The following is a 19,266-nucleotide window of genomic DNA, read 5'->3' on the forward strand; positions in this document are numbered from 1 at the left end:
GTGAGAAAGAAAATTAAAGAATAAATAGATAAAAGGATAAATGGATAAAAGGTTAATGATGAAAATAATACTGCTTTCATATATAACAACTACACACACACACATTAACTATTATCATGATAGCTATAACCATGGAAAGGCAAAAGCATTATTTTCTAGACAATGAAAACTTCTAGATAATGTAGTAAAGTCAAAATTCAAAGCCGATATGATAGTCTTATTAATATCATTGGACTATGTCAAACAAAATATCTTTATATATAAATTTTAATATTCATTTAATTTTACTAATATTCTAATTATTTATTAATTATTATATATAGATTAAATATTTTGTTTAATTATTTTGTATTAATTATTTTGTTAAACTATAGTGAAAAAACAGTATACTTTGCAAGGTATTAATCTAAACTTAAAATATAATAACTCTTCGAACATTTTCAAACAGAAATTTAAATTGGCTAAAAGAACTGCGTACATTATATAAATATCAGATTATATATATAAATAAAAAATTTAAAAACTATGATATACTTGTGAAAGCATTTTCATCAAATAAATTATACAAATTGAATATATCAGTAGTTGAAACTGCAATAGTGAAAGTATAAATCGTTATTTTTTGGAGACGCGTTTCGCTGATCTCGCTAATCTTTTCGAAGTCGAAAGCGAAGAGAGGAAGGTAAACGGGAGCACAGATCAAGGAAGTAGAAATGCATTTATAAGTTCTTGCTTGCACTTGCCTGCAGTTTTGCTTCGGTTTCTAACTAGTTTTCGCTTTCTTTCGTAAAACCTGTCGACAGAATCTTTTGTCTACAAGACAAGTCGCAGCGAAATGATGTTCGATATTTACTCTCTCTAAGTTTCTTATAACAAGAGATTACAATGAAACTTCAAGACTCTTCAAAAGTCCCGCGAATACATTAAATATATTCACATATAGCTACGCTTTTTGCATAAAAAAACAAGTAAAAAAAAAGAAAAAGAAACAAATTGAGACATTATTATTTAATTATTATTGTAAATAAATTTTTTTTTAACTTGTATTCTGCAAATATGTATTTATATATATAGTTATATATTTAAAAATATTTTGTTTCTAATACAAGTTTATACAAATATATATGAAATAAATATATAAAAAATATATTTTATACAAAAACTTTGATATTATAAATTGGCGTTAATTTTATGATCAGTTTTATGAAATCTTTTATATAAAGAATTTTTTTGCAACAAAAGCTCATACTTCGCATTTCTTTCTTGAAATGGTAATTTTAAGATAGTATATTTTTTTTCATCAATTTTAGATAGTACATCTTTTTAAATATACGTTGAATGTTTTTATATTTATATATATGTTATTATTAAAATAATATTTTTTATCAAATCATTAATATAATATTTATCTCAAAATATCTTATTACTTAAAAAAAAGCAATATATTTCATAAATAAATTCTACGTACTCTATCCTTGCTATTTATGAAGAAATTTATTTTAAAAATAAATTTAACACATAGTTCTTGCTATTTCTCCAAAGAAAAGATTTGAATAAAAATCTTACAAGTATAATAACAGATATTAGGATATTAGGATAGTAGTGATGATTATTTATTACTTTTTTAAAACATTTTTTTTTTATATATTCTTTCTAATATATAAAATTAGAACACATAATTTTGTACATAGTATGATGCTCATAAACATTTCTTTTTTTACATTTTAAGATATAGATTACAGAGTTCTTTAAAGTTCTACATAAAGCTTTTGCCATCAATTTTAAATTTTGAACATTTTTCTTTATTTATCAAAACATAGACGAACAGACAATAATAAATGTACATGAACAAAAGATCAAAACATTAATAAAAGAATCGATTAATCCTAATGAATAAATAGATAAACAAAATAAAATAAAGAAATATTTTGAAATTATTAATTATGTGCATAAACAATATAAATTAAAAGAATTGAAATTACGATGTGAAAGATTCGTTGTAAAAATTTAAAATGTCATTAGACATTGTCATTTCTGTATTTGCACTGTAATTTCAATTTCTTTGGTTTATGCTATTTATGTTTTTTAATAATTTAATTTCCTATTGATTCATTTATTATCAGATTAATTTATTTCTTTTACTAACGCTTTTATCTTTTGATTATGTATATATTTGATTATGTGTATTACTATTGCCTGTCAATCTGTGTGTGTGTTTTTTTTTGTGAGCCTGAACTAAAACACTTTTCTTTATTCGGCTATGAAACTGATTGAATAATGAATTCAGTGTTACATGAAGTATATCTAATTCGGAATCGCAACAAAATACACACAATATTTGATGTACTCATGCGCAAATCAACATCATGGCATCTCTAGATTAAAAATGACTCAAAATTGAATCAAAATATTAAATTTCGCAGTATATTATACTGCATTACATATGACACTACATAACTCCTTTTTACCAATATGAACTTTATCTCTTAAGACATTTCTCAAAAATCTATCAGAAAGTAAAAAAATTAATTTCATTCGCAACTGCAAACGCTGTCTTTAAAAAAATGTTGCTCTTTGACATCAAAAATAAAAACATCACGAAAATTTGTTTGATGACGACATAAACAATTTGTAAAACTTTTATATTTGAATTTTGTTTTGCTATCTGTATACAATAAGGAAGAAGAAACTAAAAACATTTTGGTTATATGTACAATTTGGATATCAGCTATTGATTAAATGTAATTAAAACGTATTCAGTTCAACCGTTGCTGAGATATGAAAATAAAAATTTGTATTCGTGATTCGCGTATATATAAAAATATAAACAAATAAATATAAAGAAAGCCATAGTTTTTTCGCACAATTTTGCGCAACTTTATTGTGCGTGAAGTTAATGCGAAGTATTACTAGTTCTTGCTATTCAATAGTAAACTTGAAAGATAACTAAGTTTCTGTAGAAAAATTATTGATCTGTAGATTTGTACAATCCACTTCCCCCCCCCTCTCTCTCTCTCTCTCTCTCTCCCCCCCCCCTACAAGTGTGTGTGTGTGTGTGTGTGTGTGTGTTTTCAAACCGAAAATCATAAAGTATTTATAATAGACTTATTGTCGAAAAGTAATTTGTCAGAGAAAAAAGTATACGGTTTTATAACAATTTTGATTTTAACATCAATTAAAAATCATATAACATATAAACTCTGTACACATATGCGTACAGGTATATTCATGCACATTCATACACTAAAAAATGATTTTTCTACAATTTTGATCGGATAGATCGAAAAATAATTTTATTAGACGATTAAAATTATTAAGTAGAATATTTAAACATATTGATAATACTGCAAACATTTTTGATATTCCATCAACCATTCATATGTTCTACATAAATATTTTAATGGTCCATTAAAATTATCTATAGTATCTGGCCAAATATTTCAGCAAAACTGTTCTTTCTATGTACGCATTTATATGTACACACTCACCCATACACACAATGCATACGAAAGTACATATCTGACTGTGCGATTTATGACATACGTTGAATTATATTAATATCGACGGCACATTTAATATTTTCAAAAAAAATAATCCGCAATATAAGAAAATATAATAAAGTAGGAAAAAGAAACAGGAAAAAGCTCAATCTTTAATAAACCATTTTAAAAGAGAAAGTTTACTCTTTAAATTCATGTAAATTTAAATTGCAAGAGATCTCATTGAATCATTAAAATTTGCAAAAATTTCAAAATTTAAATCTTCTTTCTTTATTTTATAATACAAAAGCATTTTTATGGAAAATCAACTTATAAAAGATAAAAAGATAAAAAGATAAAATATAGATTTTGCACTTTAAAATATGATCACAGGAACATTGTTATACAATTCTTTTTACAAAATCATTAATTTATGCATAATATAATACAAATAAAGTATTAATTTATTCTATAATAATTTAATTTTACTTACAAATGTTAAAAATATTAATTTAAGGTACAAAAAATTTTTTTTAATTTTTAGAATACAAATTTTATTTATTACAGTCAACTGAACGCTAATTCTTATAAAAACGCCGCCAGATGAAATCAATAGTCCAAAGCAAAATATTATTGCGCGTCGATGAAATTGTCTTTGCAAACGCACATCCTTGAAATATACAACGTGAAGATTAGATGCAGCATGTATGCGCGCATATGGCTAGATAGATAATATATTCTTATGCGCGAACACGTGTATATTGTACGAATCATGCAAGAGACCGAATCTCGTGCCGGGATCATCGATGTATTCAAGATACACATTAGAATATTAGAATATTATTTATTAAATTTAACAAGAATAAATCTTTAAAATAATAATGAATGATATTAATATAATCACTGTTTGAATAATGAATTCATATTCATAAATGACGCAATTCAATTCATAAATGTGCATAGAATATTTAGTTTTTATATGCTCAAAATAAACTAATAATATATTATAAAATATAATTATTCGATAATAGTATGATAGCAGGATTTTTTCAATCTCAAGATTACATGTATCTTAACAAAATTATCTTTTAAAAAGATTATCTTTTAAAAAATAACGCCAAGTTCACACGCTCCTTTTTTTATTTATGTAAAAGAAAGAATTTTATATAAAAATTTCCATTTACAAAAGTCTTTTTAGTAATAAATTTTATATTAGTACAAAAGATGTGATATCAAGAACTGGCGCCAACTTCTAATTTAATAAAATAAAAAGAACTTTACAGTGAAATATATTTTAATTTCTAGTTCATTTTTATTCGAAAAGTTGTTCCATTATTTCTACAAAAAACATAATATCAAAAAATGGCAAACTTTTAATCCTATAAAGTAAAAAAGAAACTTTGCAAAGATGAGAAAAGATGTTATCAATCCAAAATTAATGTCAATTTGTAGTCAATTGTAGTTGTCAATTGTAGTTGTCGATAAAATTTTATTGAATTATTGTACTTGTATTTACATAAAAATTAAATATAAAAGAAAAATGATGTGTAAGAAGAAAAAGCAACAAACAAACACTCTTAGTGCACTCCGGTCGCATTAAAACACGTACGTATCAGGAGACACGATAGTGTCTCGGATGTCAAGTCAACTGAAAACACTACCGTATGACTTTATGCGAGTCGGCATCCGAAATTATCGGATCTCAAAAACGACTAAACCGATCAAGTTCTAAGTAGGCTTGATTGATAGCTTAAATTCGACTTGCGTAATAAAAATATTTTTATTTTTCTGTTACGTGCCTTACGAGCGGAGATATTGCTACGTAAAGTCCGATTTGGAAATTTTTACTTTAAAAAACGTCATCATTATTATCATCATCATTATTATCGTCACCGCCTTTGTACGACTGCAATGCGTACCTGTCGCGAGATGTCACTATTAATCTTATCGACCCAGGATCATCAGATTAATAAGTCAGGATCTATAAGATCTAGTGATCTAGTGAATCAATGTTCGCTGGATCCTGCAGTGACCCTGACTTATCGGTCTGATTTATCCATAGGATCGATAAGATTGTTAATGTAATAAATATGCATGCATCAAAACGGACACATTAGCAATATATCTAATAAACACAGTAATTCTTTTTATTTGTTCCATCTTTCTTCTCTCTTTTCTTTTTCTAATTTAGAAAGAAATGCATAAATTATATTATATCTTCATCATTATATTGTTCGTTTGTACCGATTTTTGTGTCTATATAAACATACATTTCGTAATCTCTAACTACAATCTCTGCTCCTTATGTCACGATTCTGATTGATTGATTATCAATAAATAATAAGAATAAGAAAGTAGAAAACGAAAGAATGAGCGAGATAGTATGTTTGTTGCTCTTTGTCCGCGTGTCCGATTGGAGGTCAACGATGTCATTGAATTTCGCGGCAAGTTTGACAATTTGGTAATAATTTGTTAAGTGACTAATGTTTATGCGCCATAATTTATTATTTTGCAGGTAGGTTCTAAAAAGCAATATAAATACTGTCATTTTGATATTGTCCTTTTACGTACGCGTTTGTGCTTTTTTTCAGAATCAAAGCTGGAAGTGTTCAGATATTATGGTACAGATTGTTGTGCAATTCTTGACTATATTATGGTATATTTGTTTAAACAATATATCAAAAAGATATATTTAATAATTATTAATAAAACTGAATCATCTTTTCAATGAAATTGTATCAATAAAAGTATAAAAAACATATTAGTAGAACTGAATTATCTTTTCAAAGAAATTATATTGTTACATGTATCATACATTTTCAGGATATTCAGAAAAAAATTATAAAGCAACATCCTGAAATACTTCATCAAATCTTAAGTAAATTAAGAAAAAATATTAAAAATTAAAAAGTACAAACATATATATATACGTAAAAGTACAATACAATGAAAAATACATGTATTCAAAATGACAGTACTCATATTACTTCTTAGAACTTACCTACAAGATAATAGATTATGATGCATAAACATCACTTACACTTCGAAACGAACTATTCAAATATCAGCAATTGTCAAACTCGCCGCGAAACACAACGACATCGTCAACCGCCAATCGGACGCGAAAAGGGCAAGTATGCTATCTCATTCTTTCGTTCTCTGTCCTATTTATTCTCGATGTGCGTATTATAAAAAAATGTCAAGTATAAAAGGTATCAATTATAGACGCGCTTTTCGAACACAGAAAAATGGTTAATAGTACAAAATGATATCACTATAAAATTACCTTTTTAAAAAAAGGTAAAAAAAGGATGTCAAGTATAGTGCACGCGTGAAAAAAAAAAGAAACTGTTGTACCAAGTTAAAAAATAGAATCTAATTGACAATATCTTTTATTTTAAAGAAATAGAATCTAAGTGGTATATATCTCTGTATCTTCATTAAAGAATCATTTTATTCTAACCCATGTGATAGTAATTTTAATTCTTTAAAAGAAAATTATGTTACACAATTGCTATATCTAACTCAATTCCAGTTGTAATCAAATTAAAAAATAAAATCTAAGTAATAGTATCTTTATTCTTATATTCATTGAAGAGTTTTCATATTCTAAGCCAAATGGTACTAATTTTAATTAAAAAACAAAAAAAATTGTTTCCACATTGCCAACTCGACTCAAATGATATTATTTGTATAAAAGATTTGATATCAATAACTTGCGCCAAGTTATAATCCTACTATAAAAATTGCATTATTCTATTAAACTCAAGTGAAATGTATTAAAAAATAAAATCTAACTGGCAATATCTTTTATTAGGTGTACAAAAAAGTTCTGAGCTTTAGATTTCATACAACCGAAATAACAATTTAAATTTTATATATCTTCCCGCCCTTTTGCGGTTTTAAAGCGTTGACATTTGGCCTTCTAAAATGCCATACACGGTTTGGCGTTTGATGCACATAACCTCAAAAATCAGTAGTGTTCACGATAGCAATAACAAAAGAGCATATTCGATTTTCCATCCACTTCGCGTTTCATCTGAAGAAAAATGCTGCTGAATGCCACTGCAATGATTTGTGCTGCTTATGGAGAGAACGCTGTAAATCATACTACATATAAAAGATGGTATCAAAAATTTCGCCAAGGAGATTTCAGTCTTGAAGATGAACCGCGTATTGGACGCCCTCAAAAGATTGAAACGGATGAATTGCAAGCACTGCTGGATATAAACTCTGCGCAAACTGAAAAGGAGCTTGCAGAACAGCTTGGCGTTACGCAGCAAACCATTTCCGTACGTTTACATACGATGGGAAAGGTTCAGAAGGAAGGCAGATGGGTTCCGCATGAATTGTCCGAAGACAACAAAAATTGTCGGCGTGACACTGTACTCACTTTGCTTTCAAAGTTCCGGAAAAAAGATTTTCTGCACAAAATCATTACAGGCGAAAAGTGAATTCTTTATGATAACCCTAAACGTAGAAAATCATGGGTTGACCCTGGTCAATCTTCGATATCGATGCCAAAGCCCAATATCCACGCCAAGAAGGTTTTGCTTTGTATCTGGTGGGATTGGAAAGGTGTGTTGTATTACGAGTTGTTACAACCGGGTGAAACAATCACGGCACCGCTACCAATAACAATTGACCAATTTGAGCGATGCATTAGAAGAAAAGAAACCATTTATTGGCCGTCGTAAAGTGATTTTGCTTCATGACAATGCTCGACCACATGTTGTGAAAGCGACTCAGGACCATATCTTTGCGTTAGGCTGGGAACTTCTTCCGCACGCGGCGTATAGCCCAGACATGGCGCCTTCCGATTACTATCTATTCCGATCGCTGCAGCATCATTTGACTGATACACATTTCGTGAGATTTAAAGAGATACGAAAATGCATTGATGACTTTATCGCTTCGAAGCCGGTGAGCTTCTATCGTCAAGGAATTCGCAAGCTACCCGAAAGATGGCAAAAGGTCATTGATGCAAACGGGGAATATTTCGCTGATTAATATTTTTTTGTTTGTTTTTGAATAAAGATTGAATTTTAAAAAAAAAGCTCAGAACTTTTTTGTACACCTAGTTAATCAAAAAGAGATAGAAGAAACATATAGACATTAAATTACATTTTACGCAAGAATTAGTTAATCAAAAAGAGATAGAAGTGCAATATCTAAGAACTAATCAAATGATTGCAGATGTATTAACTAAACCTTTGCCAAAGACAAAGCATAGTCAGTGTATAGCAATATTAAAGTTAAGTTAAAATAATATTAAAATTTGTTTTTATATATTATTGCATATTTGTATTGCTCTCATTTTTTATTAACTTTATAGATCTGGAAATCCTTTTCCACAATTAAAGTTTATGCATTAATACGTATTTAGTATTATACGTATATGAATTTCGTATCAAGAACGAGAAAAAATTTTTTAATTTAAATCTTTTTTACCATTTGGTACTTTAAAATGGTATCCAAAATTGTCAAGTCGCGCAAATATTTGCTTTATATGAAACTTTTATAGTCTGTATCTACTGATATTGCTAAACTAGAAGGTTACATGAAGAAGCAACATTGAGTTCTTAAAACAACTACAGAAATTCGGCGGACACACGTCCGTACGCCACGAGTTATCGCATAGAACATACACATAAATAAACACTCCGTTGCTTCGGAGGCGGCTCGACTTCACTCGGCCGCGGAAGACTGGCGCGGGCATAATACTATTAATTTTTTGATAACCGAAAAAAAGCTATTAACAATATGCAAGTACATACATTTCCTTATAAACAGGTACAATGAATTTGCCTTATCATTTTATGTCTAAAAATATAAGGGCATAAAAAAATGAATAGTTCACAAGATATACTATATATAGTTCACAAAATGTACTAAAATACAGGGGAAATACCTTGTATACTACTGACTTTTTGATAATTGTATCTTAATATTTTTATATTCAGAATAATTAAAGGAGTGTGTAACAAAATGTTACGTCCGTGTTCTGAACGAAAGATAATATCTCTCGTCAGGAGGAGGAGAACTCGGGTGGACGCATGGAACCTCTCCTTTTCTCGCGGAACGACGTCGTGATGCCGATCCGCGAGTCGAACGCGCGTTAAGGGGGTAGGGATCGGATCAGCGTCGGCGACGTTATTACACTTGCCTGCGCCCGCGCTATCGGTGGTCCGTTTTAGGTCAGAGAACCGAATCTCTTTGACCAGGGATGGACCTAGTGCGATCCTCAGGGAGCCGGGAACGGCGCGGGGTCAAGTTTAGGAGAGAAAAAAAAGTTTAGACCGAATTTTGATCAATTAATTTAATAATAAATAATAAAAACGAGTTACAATTTTCTTCGTGTACATAAAAAAAAAGGTTGAGGTATTGGTTACAAAGAGAAGTCTTATACATAAAAAATATATAAAAAAAATAACCGCGGGCAAGGAAAATCTGGACTTATATTCCCAATTGTTCTAATAGGGGCAAAAAGTTGGTGATCGCGAGCATGTCTATGGGATCGGGTTGCAGGTGTGGAGGAGGATTAGGGTGCGCGGTGCGGAATGCCTTGACTGGGACGAGGTAGGGAAGAGGATCACGGGAAATATACATAGGGACGGTATCGGTTATTTCGTGTTTGGAGATTTGATCCCAAAATTGCTTGTCGGGTTTAAATTTTCGTGAGATGAAGAAGGTGCCAGGAGGTGGATGGGTGGGAGAGCGAGGAAATTGACGGACGAGGTAAAAAAACTTCTCCACGTCGAAATTTTCCGGAGTACATTGGTTCTCGAATTCGGCCGCGGAGCGGAGGGCGGAGGCGTATTGATGCAGCGAGATGTTGGCTAGTCCCGGCTCTACTTCAATTAATCGCTCCGCGAGTTCTTCGGCGTGGCAGGTTTCGCGACGAATCCGCTTATTCGCTTTCTCTCGACGGTGTCGCAATGCCCGTTTCGTTCGTCCGTTCCGAATGGCATTTGTTTGGTTCACTATATAAATGAGAGTCAGATAAGAGAGAAATTGAGGAATCGAAATAAGGCAGCTTCACCGAATCAATCGGCGGCTTGCCCGGTTGGAATGTTGTGGAATCGGGGGAGGCAGCTTCACCGAGTTAATCGGCGGCTTGCCAATTTGGAATGTTGGGGTGTTTCTAAGATAAATAAGTAGAGAGAAATAAGTAAATAAGAGGTCGCGAACCAAACTGCCAGTTACCGCGGGGAAAAAATGATAAACTTGGACTTACTTTTGTTGTAGCGGCCGGTGGTGATGGTCGGGGAATGCAATAGCCCAGCCTGGATCGTTGAATTGCTCGAAAATAATAAAGTCGCGCACAGATTCTGACTGTAATAATTTCGGATGGTGCCGACCACGAATGTCGCGATGAAGCAGGAAGAAGAGAGCGATCCGCTCCAAGTCGCGGTTTTTAAAGGGTTCCGGAGGGGTGGGAATATCTGAGGGCGTGATGGATTTCCGTGTTGGCTTGTCAAATGATAGTTTAGGAAAATTGTGAATATAGAGGAAGGAGGAGAGCGGTGTTCTGTGAATTGTGGTCGTGTTTCCATTTCCAGATTTCCCAGCGAATGATAGAATTAGTTTTTAGATAGATAGAATTATTAATAAAAATTCTCCCGCTAGTTCACACTCTCAATCGCTCATTGGTGTGCCCGCCAACGGCCACTAATCAGTTCTTCTTGACTGGTGCTTTTTGTGTTTCCCCACCAATGTGGGGAGTGTCATCCCCGAACGATCCAACGCGTTTCCTATCCGTTAGGGATTTGCTTTTGTAAATATTAATTTTTATTGGTGAGTCATAAACCTGTCGGCGCCGACGAGCCGGTTTACCAAGTGTTTTTTTTGATAGTGAGACATATCTCGAGAGAAAGATTGTTTATTTAGAGTTTTTTTTTTTGATTGATCGGGTTGATTTTTGTTTGATCGTTCGAAGTGCTCCGTTTATGGATTAGCAGCCGTTAAATTTTTCCTTCCCGAAAGAGAAGAATTCGTGAAGTCCCCCGGACATAACACCCCCCGACTTAGACAAATGTTGGGAGTGCACAACATTTGCAACAATAGGACAATAATTCTTCGCTTTCGGTTCCCTCCTTTTTTTGTGAAGAAGAAGAAAGGAACAGGTGACCACCAAAACCCCTTCCTTATTCCCTCGTTCTTCCTCGTCTTCGCTTACATTAATTAACGTTACATTGTATTCTCGATACTGTTTAAAATTAAGTTGTGCGCATCATTCACTCTCTCCTTTCCCCTGTTTTCTTTTTTTTCAGAAAAATATCTTAAATGTTTCATGCCTGACATTTGTTAATGCGTATTTATTTCCAAAGGATTTATTTCTTCTTGTTGTGGAGAGTGAAGAATGCGCAAGACCTTGCATGCGGGGATGCTTGGATTAGATAAGAAGAATACTATTACTAGTGTTATTATTATTATTATTATTATTATTATTATTATTATTATTATTAAAAATAAATTCGGAAGAATTATAAAATTTTCGAAAGGGTTTATGGTAAATTTGGCTTAACTCTATTCCTTATATAGCGTTCAAGAGGAAGGAAATGATTTTATATAACGAATTTTATATAACGATCAGCAAATTCCTGTCTCTCTTCTCCCCCCCCCTTTTTTTTTTTTTTTTTTTATATATATATATTACGTGAGTACCACCAGTCGCGTCCCGCTTGGCTTGGAATTATTTTTCCATGTTCTGCATTCCAAGATGGTTTTTCTATCCTCTTCCCCCGTTTTTTTTCGGGATCTTAATGCAAATGGTCAAGCCGTGGCCATTAGGCGTGTTAGCGCTCTGTACCTGCCTCAGTCATTGGGTATCGTCTGATTATATGGTATGTTTGTTATATTAAATAAGGTGACGTTCGCATGACAATTTATTCGACTGGGCAATTATATATGTAGGATTATTATCCTGCCACTGACTTGTTAATATTATTATGCTGCAGTTCAGGATTGGTAATTGCAGGTGAGGAGAGAAAAATGAAAATAATAAGCGCTCTCGCTCTCCGGTAGGCACTCAAGCAACACCGATATGAATAAAGAATTAATCGTCTTACATTTCCTCTCTCTTTATGCCATAAAAGGAAAAAATTTAATATAGTAAGTTTAATAATAAAGGAAGTGGATGATATATGTATACAAGGAGCTTAAGTAATCATAATTAAATCATAATTAAATCATTATTAGATTATAATGTTTATGGTTGTTCAACTTAAACATTACTTTATTGACTAAATAAGTATACGAGATAAAAAAAAGGTATAGCTAACAGAAATAAGGATAGTATAATAAAACAAAGGTTGTATTATTGAGTAATAAACAAAGGTTGTATAATTGAATATTTAAACAAAGGTTGTATAATTAACGAAGGTTGTAATTGAGTATATAAACTTAAAAAAAAAATTTTTTTTTTTTTTTAGATTGCTGGGAAGGTATTCATGATTCGGGCCTCTTTCTCGACTCGTGCTTCCCCTAGAGATACCAATGCGTCACGAAGGTTCGTGACCCCCCAGTCGTCCTCGTGCGGCAAGACCAATTTGACCATTGCGGCCCCATTTTCCAATGGACGCACGATATTAATATATCCACTGCGTCCCTCGGCTAGGATTCGGCACAGAGCTCTAGTTTTCTTGGGCCAAAATCTAGTTGGTTTAGCCGGTCCTGTGTAGGCTAGTCCACAGGTAAGAGCCTGCCATCTTAATTCTTGGAAACGTCCTTCCAGGCGGAAGATTTGATGGAATGGTCTCCACACCTGGCGTTCTATGTCTCTGAGATCGATCCGGGCAGTCCTCTGGGCCGGGTTGACTCCCGTAATCAATCCCCTTTGCCATACGTCGCCGTCTTTTATGGCAACAGGCTTGTCTTCCTCTATGTCGTTGGGCCAGCAAATGAGTTCTTTTGATTTGCGGTTCATTCGGAAATTAAGTTCTTCCGATAGATCTTGCAGAACTGGTTCTCCATTTTTTAGCCGCACCCAAAACAAGAGCGGAGATTCTACTCGTAGAATCTTACACTTGAGACGCCCGCGAGTCAAACGGCTGGTATCGATAGCTTCCATTCTTCTCTTCTCCCTTTTATTTTTACTTTCTTCACTTCTAAAAAGTTTAATAATTGTTAGGTGGTTAAAAAGGGGAATAGTAGATAGGAGAAGGAAAGAAAAGAGGTTGTTTTGTTGTTATTATTTTTTTAGTTCGAACGAAAATCCTGGTTTTTCCTCTGGTGGTAATAAAGGGTATACTTGGTTTTCCGGGGTCTTACTATATAGGTCAGACTCTGGTGCGCTGGCCTGTTCGGGTTTTTGAACCCTTTTTGTGCCCAATAGTAATAAAAGATGAGTAATAGAGTCCCAGATGGCGCCCAGTAGATGTATGAACCATCCATATACGGTATGCAAAGCGTAACCATGTACGATTGTGTCTATTATTAGTTTTATGATTCTCCTGGTGAGGTATATTCCAATTACCCCGGCACTGATATTGCCGAAAATTAAGAATTTATTCCAAAATTCTTTCCATGCGGATGCAGCAATTTTTGTTATGGATGCTTCGTCTAATAGATTTGAAAATGATCCCCCGCTCAGGGAGATTGGTTGTTCCATCATCCGCCTGGCTACCGTGTTGAGCACCGCCGGTCGCTCAGCGGGGAACAATATGTGGTCGCGTAGATCATTGAGATCATTTTCGGTGTATATTCCGCTTGTAGCGAGCGATCCAGGGCTAACATATTTCCACGTAGGTTTGGTCATAGGTTTCATAATTGTGGGCGGCAATGATTCCACAGATTTAGGCATAAGTTTATACCATGAATCTCCTAGGTGATACATAGTAGGTGCGAAAGAGTTACAATTTATTTGAGTCCCCTGTCGCAATAGTACATGGGTCTGCGGCGTTAAATAATAGGTTTCGTTTCCCCGAATGACTGGTAGCTGATTGTAACAGTTGTCAGTTCTTGTGATTTTTACTTCCACGGGTACACATTTTACGATATGTATTACTTCTCCGGCTAACAGGGCCATATATCCAGGTCCTTTCATTAAGTAATAAGCAAAGATATCGGGTGTTTGAGTGGCTATAGCTAAAGCGTTTTTTAACATTCCCTGCTCTAGTTCACATTGTTGCAAAAGGATATTTCTGTATAATTGATTTATCTGCGTACGGATGTGCTTTTCGACATATACGAATTTGGAATTCATGTAGGTGAATATGTCGAGGTTAGAGACACGCGTTCGTTGTTTGAAAATCGTTACGCCACGCGAGGTTTCGAAGATGATTAATTTAGGATGTTCGGTTCGAGTGAGTGTATAGCCGCATGATGCGTATTTTCCTTTGCTAGTCAAGGCGAAAGTTGTATCTTGTGCAGTTAATGAATAGACTATTAGTTGTTGTTCATTTACGTTATCTATTATTTTGTCTGCAATCCCACTGTACAATACTCCATAATTGTTGAATTTACAAGTGTCGGCGAGCACTGGATCCCAATAGGTTTCACCTCCCTCTATATCTGTGCAATGGGTGGTAGTGAGTTCACAGGCCACTCCGGATCTGAGTAGTACTCGATTGCTATTTATTCGTACGTCGGCTATATATTCTTGTAGTGAGATTTTTATGCTGGCGAGTACCACGACGTCAGTCCACGTGCCGTACGGATCCGAATATGCTCCCCTTGCACGATCCATCGGCGTCTACGTGTCCTGCCAATGTTACTGGTCGGGCAGTGGTATGATTCGGTTTTAATCCAGTGATATATCCGTTATGTAACTGATAAGTTCTATAAGAATGCATTCGTTGGCATACTTCACGTGATGTTTCTTCTATATATGAATATTTACCATTTAACACATCCATGGAATGGGAAAACATTCCGCATTTTTTTATTAATCTGTCTATTTCGACTTTGCATTGAATAACCTTTACTGACTCGAATTCGTTTATTTGTAGAAGTTGTATATAGACATTAGTTGAATTTACGTTCTGTGGCGGGATGTCGCATTCCTCGATATTTAGTAGAGATAAGGTTGTTAGATTTGTTGAGGGCGAGCCGCAGTCATAGCCTATTATCCCATGCGTTTTATGAAACCGGATTGTTAAAATTGTTATTATTACTGCCCAGCAATTATGGAGATCCATCTGGAAAAGGTTATGTTTTTCTTGTTATTTATCTGGAGGTAATTTAATATGCGAAATTTGTAAACGATTAGGGTGGACAATTCGATTATTTTTCTTTATTCTAATTTTTACGTTATTTTTATTTAATATTTCTAATACTTCGTGTGGTCCGGTATACTGATCCCCAAATTTACCCGGTTTAGGTCCCTTTAATAGAAAAACGTAATCCCCAGGTTTAAAGGTTTGAGGGTTGATTTTTTTGTCATAATATTTCTTTGATTTATGTTTCACTTCGATGATATTTTCACGCGCGTTCCCTCGAAGGTTATGGAGTAGAGTGACTAAGGTTACCAAATAGTCATCGTAACTAGTTAATTTATCTTCTGGTGCTAGAAATTTTTCCGAAGGTATTCTTGCAATTTTTCCAAATATTAATTCGTATGGAGTATGTTTTGTAGCTTCGTGTACACAGGTGTTATAATTAAACATTGCGAGGCTAACCCATCGGTCCCATTGTTCTTGTTCGTTTGCATATTGTTTAAGATACTTTCCTAGTGCGTGATACGATCGCTCTAGAGATCCATTGGATTGAGGATGGAAGGCGGTTGTACGAAACTTACGAATTCTAAAAAGTTTTGCAATCTTTCTCATTAAGTCGCTGACAAAATTTCTTCCCTGATCGGTTAGTATTGCTTTGGGTGCTCCGAATATACAAATGAATTTATTAACAAAAGCCTCGGCTATTGTTTCAGAGGTTTGATTTGGTAGGGGAATTCCCATGCTGAATTTAGTCAGTTGATCTTGCAGTGTCAAAATGTATTCATTTCCTCTCTCAGTTTTTTGTAGAGGCCCGACAATATCCATTGCTACTTTGTTGAAGGCTGTTCCCGGAGTATCGGTAATTATCATGGACTGTTTCGTTTTAACGCGTACTAACTTTTTCAATTGACATTGTAAGCATTGCTGAATATACCGTTGGACGTCAGATTTTATATTTTCCCAATAGTAATTATGCTTAATTCTGTTATACGTTTTAGTAACGCCTCTATGTCCACCTGTAGGTGAATAATGTGTTTCGCCTATTATAGAAGGGCGAAGATCTTTTGGAGGATATTTTACTAATCCGTTACAAATAATTAGTTTAGTTAATGAATCGAGAAAGGTCGTTTGTATTTGTGTCTTAATATTGCTCCAAGGAATATTGCAAATGAAATCCGTTTTAGCAATGCTAATAGTTTCTAATTTTAATTCCTCTGTTATTTTTCGTAATTCCATCAGAGTTTGCGTTATATAATTTAAAATCATTGTTGGCCCTTCTCTCGACCCTTCTTCAATGGGTAAGGCCACATGAAAGTAGTTTTTGCGTTTTACAACCTGCGGTCTACACAGAGCGAGTTTATTAAGGGTAGGCAATTCGTTGCGCTCGAGTAATTTTCGTACTCCAGAATCCAATGGGTTTCCATTGACATCGACAAAATATGCTACGTTATCTTTCCGCAAAAATAATAATTCGCGGGAATCGACAACATGGTTTTTTATTAGCTTATGGTCAATGATAGTTGGTTTAAGTTTATCTATACTGTTAAGCTCTTCGTTTTCTTCGTTAGTTATTTCGCTTCCTCCTTCATTGTCAGTGTTTTCGTCACTCTCTTTTTCCTTGTCGCTTTTGTTGGCTTGATCCGCAATTTCTTTGGGTTGCATTGAATTTAAGTGTTTATTTCGTTCATTTATCGTTTGGCTGCGAGTGAGCATTCTTCTGGCTCTCGGTGGATCGTGTATTAATGCTTTCTCTGTCTGCTGCACTGGTAATTCATCCAGTTCTTCTTGTGTAAAGAGTATGGAATCCGTATTATCTTTAAATAGATGGTCGTCAGGTAGTAAATTTTCTGTTTGCTCGTCATCTGAAAGATATAACTCGAAGTTTTCGTCCTCTTCTATTTCTTCCTCCTCGTCGGATTCTTCTAACATTTTAGAAATTATTTCTGCATCCTTTGCTTCGTTGGGATTTAAAGTTTTGCGATCAATAATTGCCTTGCAGTTCACTTCTTCAAAATTCACCGGATTCCTGGATAACGCATCGGCATTTACGTTAGTTTTTCCTGCTTTGTATACGACATCGTAATCGTATTCGGCTAATTTTAATCTTCATCGTAATATTCTCATGTTGGTATCTTGAGCGTTTTTAAACCATAATAAAGGTTTATGATCTGTGACTAAAGTAAACTTTCGGCCGTATAAATATGGGCGGAAATGCTTAACACAATATAATATAGCCAGCGCTTCCTTTTCGTATGTATCGTATTTTAATTCATTATCAGTTAGAGTTCGTGACGCATACGCGACTGGTCGGTCCTTATTTATTTCACCTTGCGACAATATTCCTCCTACGGCTACTCCGGAAGCGTCGGTGGTTAGGATAAAAGGCTTTGAAAAATCAGGATATTGCAACACGGGTTCTTCACATAATCTTTGTTTTAATTTTTCGAATGATTCTTCTTGTTCTTGTGTCCACTCGAAACGTACGTCATTTTTTAATAAATTTGTCAAGGGTTTTGCTAATTTAGAAAAATTAGAGATAAATCGTCTGTAATATCCTGCTAGTCCTAGAAATTGTTTAATGTTTTTGGGCGTCTTAGGTCTAGGAAATCATCGTACAGCCTCTAATTTTTTTGGGTCGGGTTTAACTCCGTTTTTGCCTATGACGTGTCCCAAATAAGTTACTTCGGATTTTAAAAATTCACATTTGTCGGGCTGTAATTTTAAATTTGCTTCGCGTAGTTTATCTATTAAAAGATTATATTTTCTCTCATGCTCTTCTAATGATGACGCGTAGATAACTATATCGTCCATATAAACAAATAATTCCTTTCCTTGTAATCCTGATAAAACTAAATCCATTAATCGTTGGAAGGTAGCAGGAGCATTTTTTAATCCAAATGGCATTCTATCAAATTCATAATGCCCAAAAGGTGTTGTGAAAGCGGTTTTATGGCTATCTGCTGGATTCATTTTTATTTGATGAAATCCTGAGGCTAGATCGCATACCGAAAAATATCGAGCTCCTCCCAATTGATCTAAGATATCGACTATATTTGGTAGTGGATACGCATCTCCGATAGTTTTGTCATTTAATGCCCGGAAATCTAATACCATTCTCCATCGTTTATTTCCTTGGGAATCCTCTTTCTTGGGTACAATCCATATGGGCGTATTGTAAGGCGACTGTGAAGGTTTTACTATGCCCCCCTCTAGCAGCTCTTCTACTTGTTTGTTTATTTCCTCTTTGTGAATTTGCGGAAATCTATACTGATGGGTGTTAATCGGCTGATCATCTGTTGTGGATATTTTATGTCGTAAAACATTAGTTGCTATCAGTTTTTCCTCAGGTATATGAAACCTATCTTGACTATTAATTATAAGATTTATCACATTCTCTTTTTCATAATTATTCAAGTGCTCTAATCGTAATAATTCTATAATTTTTGTGAGCCTATCCTTTTGGTTTTCTTCCGATAGTATTAAGCATTCGATAGTTCCGTTTTCCTTGTTATTACTTTGTATCCCTTGTATAACCTTTCCTTTATGTTTTGATTTGCGCTTACGTATACATTCGTCTACTATCACTTGAGATTGATTTTGTCTTAATTTAAAAATTCTCGAGGACGGTT

The 19,266-nt window shown here is 33.7% G+C and overlaps 1 protein-coding gene and 1 long non-coding RNA gene across 2 annotated transcripts in view; both read right to left on the bottom strand.

Annotated features, from left to right (window-relative positions):
* Window positions 1-19,266, bottom strand: part of LOC148935694 (uncharacterized) — a 175,958-nt gene that overhangs the window by 62,413 nt on the left and 94,279 nt on the right. The window lies entirely within an intron of this gene.
* Window positions 4,007-15,619, bottom strand: LOC148935696 (uncharacterized). Its single transcript, XM_089080644.1, is given in 2 exon segments — window positions 4,007-15,151; window positions 15,153-15,619. Coding segments are annotated over 2 exon segments (1,947 nt in total). The 3' UTR covers window positions 4,007-13,671.

Source organism: Pogonomyrmex barbatus, unplaced genomic scaffold (genome assembly GCF_055798465.1).
Source record: "Pogonomyrmex barbatus isolate J1 unplaced genomic scaffold, ASM5579846v1 scaffold4, whole genome shotgun sequence".
Classification (NCBI taxonomy): Eukaryota; Metazoa; Arthropoda; class Insecta; order Hymenoptera; family Formicidae; genus Pogonomyrmex; species Pogonomyrmex barbatus.